Raw genomic sequence first — 3,729 nt, forward strand, 5'->3', positions numbered from 1 at the left:
TAAAAGTCAAAACATGATCAGCTTTATGTTTTTCTACCCTGGATATAATTTTATGCTCGTCGGAGAAGTATTTCATAAGGGCGTCCGCCATTGTTCCGATAATATAGAACCAGTTGCTAAGTTACCCTACTATGCGTCATAACGAGGGACGTGACGTCACGGTTATTGAATCCTATTGCCCCTGTTTGATTAATGCCATAAAAAAAACCGGGATAACTTTTCTTAAGGATCTCTAACGTTTATATTTTCCTTAGATCAAATCCGAGAGGTCGAGCGCCAAAACCTTGCCACAGTCCTTTGCCAAACAACCGAGTTAAGCTCCATACAGAGAAATGCCTTCAGCCAAGAAAGTGATAAGTAAGTAAATATTAATTATGATTGTTATAAGAAATGATGAACCCTTTAAAGACGAGACTGATTTTTTTTTTCAAAACATTAATTCTATCGTGTTATCTGTTATACCAACAGACTGTTTTCACCAAGATGGAAGTCGACTTGCAAAAACCATGGGATGATGATGATGATGATGATGATGATGATGATGATGATGATTATGATGGTGGTGGTGGTGGTGGTGATGGTGGTGGTGTTGATGATGGTGGTGGTGGTGGTGATGATGATGATGATGGTGATGATGATGATGATGATGATGATGATGATGATGATGATGATGATGATGATGGTGGTGGTGGTGGTGATGGTGGTGGTGTTGATGATGGTGGTGGTGGTGGTGATGATGATGATAATAACCATGATAATGCTAATATTAATATAATGATAATAATAATATTAATGATAATAATAATAATAATAATAATAATAATAATAATAATAATAATAATAATAATAATAATAATAATAATAATAATAATAATAATTGCTTAGCATTTTACACACTTTTTCGTCCTACCGGAGATGTAGGTAGATTTTGGAGGTTCCCCCTGTGTCAGACATCATTGTGTTTACCCGATATTTGTACTCTATCTTGACATGTTGCATGCCTCGTCATATGTGTTTAATTAAAGCACGATGTTTAATTATTTTTTTTTAATCTGTAAGGTAGGGTGCCAAAATTTCATCACCCTTGTTTTTGATGTGCTTTGTTTAATACCTTGACATGTCGCTCGTTTTGTTCAAGCTATCGACGTGCGGTTTGTACAATCATATAGATAAATGATTTTTCGTTAATATCATATAAATTTATATGTTCTACCTTTCCATTTACGCTTGCATTGATGGACGAGCGCTAAAGGTGTGCAAACGTATTTGTCTCCTTTTATGTTTGTGTGTTTGTTTGTTTGTTTTTTTTTTATCGATAATCATTCATAATAAATATTTCCATCTCCATTTACAGCAATCCACTGATTGACTGCGATTCCGTGAGAACCATCAACTACGGGCTATTCTAGAAGATTTAAATGATACTCAACATGTGTTATTAAATGTTACCAAACACGTGCTGTTTACTCTTAATCAACACGTGTCATAAAACTTTACTCACATATTATGTAATTTACTCTTACTCGACACATGAAATCAAATACTTCTCAACACGAGTCTTTTTCTCTTGCTCAAATGACATGTGTGTGTTTTTAAAAAGATAATAATGTTATCAATTAACAGGCCTCATTTATCAATTCCTTTTAAAATATAAAATGACTATTTAAAGATTACGTTCTGTGACATCTTTGTCATTGTTTTGGGAACAGGGCGAAATGGCAAGTAAATCCCTGCGTGTATCGCCCATTATATGTTGAATGTACGTTGTTCACTACAATGTATAAAAATTGATAAGCTTTTAGAACTACGTCGACGCACTATATCAATTCAAATGTCCCTTCTATGGACATTCAAGGTACCCTTTGTAAAATTAGAATAAGAACACTCTAGAATAGAGGACCATTCTAGTCTACACATGAAAGCATTACGACCAAGCAACAGCTCTGCTTTTATTTATTTATTTATTTATTTTGAAAGAAGACTTTTTTCATCTACAAATTCATTCCGAATTAAAATAATAATTTGTAATTGGTCTTAAATTGAATTTTTAAATGGACTTAGCTTCGGGGTTGAGTGAAAAATCTCTATAGTTGGGGGAGTGTCAATGATTATTTATTTATTTCCTTTCTTTTCTCTCTCTCTCTCTCATTATCTGAATTTCCTAACACACTCAGTAAGCAGTAAAATGTATCACAAAAAGACCACATAACCAATTATTTGGAATAGACGCTGCTTAAAAAAAAAAGCGTAATGTTGTGGGATTCCCATATCTGTATTAAAAGTAGCCAATCATGTGATATTTACGTGATACGTCACACAGCTTTTGTTTCGAAAAGTATCTGATTGTCTTAACTGCTGTTTTTGTGTGATACTGTATTTCAAATGGATTCATGATATTAAGTAATAATGTAAACTGTGATGTTCAAAGCAAAAACCAGATAATTTGGCGCGTATTTGTGTTGAATGCAATATTATATTATATCATATCATATCGTTATACAACTCATTGCCTTAATATGGTATTATGATAAATCAATATGCTAAACGTATACTTATAGATAAATCATATGAAAATTAATATGAAATAATACGCATTTGTTTGGGAGGATCCAATGTTATTATTAAAATGTAGCAGCTTAAATTTCTATGATCTTAACCACGTGACTTTGAAATTCAATGCTTGATTCAATTGCATTTTGACCGATGCTTGAGAGTCGAGCGGCTGCCATACTGTACAATTTTTTATTTATTTTTTGGAAACTAACGATTTTGCTTTATTTCATTTGTTTGTTAGGTTGTAGATTTAATGAATTGTTCGTTTTCACTTACTCTTTCCCTCATAAAAAAATAAATATCACCTGGATTGATTTTTCGGTGTTTGTACCTGGCTATTTGTTTATTTTTAAAGATTATCACCTATCTACTTTGACTTCTTGCTGTACTTTTTTTTTTTCAAAACACAAGATGTGACTTCCTGACACAGTATTTCCAAGTCTCTGGTGATTCCATGAGCAATCCACTGATGTGTCTATTTTGACCATACCTATGTCCCATCTAGACGCATTATGAATCTCATTATGAACAATATACTCAAAAGTTTACAAAGCACAACATATTCAAATCTAATAACTGTACATTACAGAATGATGATTTACAAGGAAAAAATATCGTCTCTTTAAAATTATCCCCGCCAGGACCATGGAAAAACTGAGCAATGTCAATTCAGAACAAAGACAGAGCGCAATGTGAAAGAGGGAAACAAATCTGAGAGTGAGAGTAACCTTTCTGTCCTCCATCGGTGGTACACAGATCCCATCCAGAATTATGTTGTTTGTTTTGGAAAGCTTTATTACGCCTAAGAAAACTTTTAGCTCATTCCAGTACCAGTAAAAACAAAGGCATAGAACAGTCAAAAGATTTAAATCTGGTTATCAAGCTGAAAAAAAAAACTGTAAGGGGAACAAGGTCAACAGAGATCAGCATCACCATTATACATGGTGTCCTTAAAGTCTTTCCCTGGTTTCAAAGACTTATTATTCTAAAAACATTGTAGAGAGTTGCATCAGGTTTTCACCACCTTCTAAGAAAAAGCCATACATTTATTCTCATGAGTAGTCGACCTTCAAAACATCACCAAATTTAGCAAAATGAACATTAACTAAAAAGACCTTACATTCTTCCCCTCTATGTTGGAATCACAACAATGAGAAATTATATATAGTACATTCG

General features: G+C 33.2%; 1 protein-coding gene across 1 annotated transcript in view; it reads left to right on the forward strand.

The window, feature by feature from the left end:
- LOC144964676 (salivary peroxidase/catechol oxidase-like) overlaps window positions 1-2,869 on the forward strand; it is a 33,245-nt gene extending 30,376 nt beyond the window's left edge. The window contains exons 15-16 of the mRNA XM_078899185.1: window positions 255-357; window positions 1,355-2,869. Coding sequence (XP_078755311.1) covers window positions 255-357; window positions 1,355-1,409 — 158 coding nt within the window. The 3' untranslated portion in view covers window positions 1,410-2,869. The remainder of the gene's footprint in view (window positions 1-254; window positions 358-1,354) is intronic.
- The last annotated feature ends 860 nt before the right edge of the window (window positions 2,870-3,729 follow it).

The sequence above is a fragment of the Berghia stephanieae genome, chromosome 2, assembly GCF_034508935.2.
Source record: "Berghia stephanieae isolate SIO BIC M18660-M18661 chromosome 2, UCSD_Bste_1.3, whole genome shotgun sequence".
NCBI classification, from domain to species: Eukaryota; Metazoa; Mollusca; class Gastropoda; order Nudibranchia; family Aeolidiidae; genus Berghia; species Berghia stephanieae.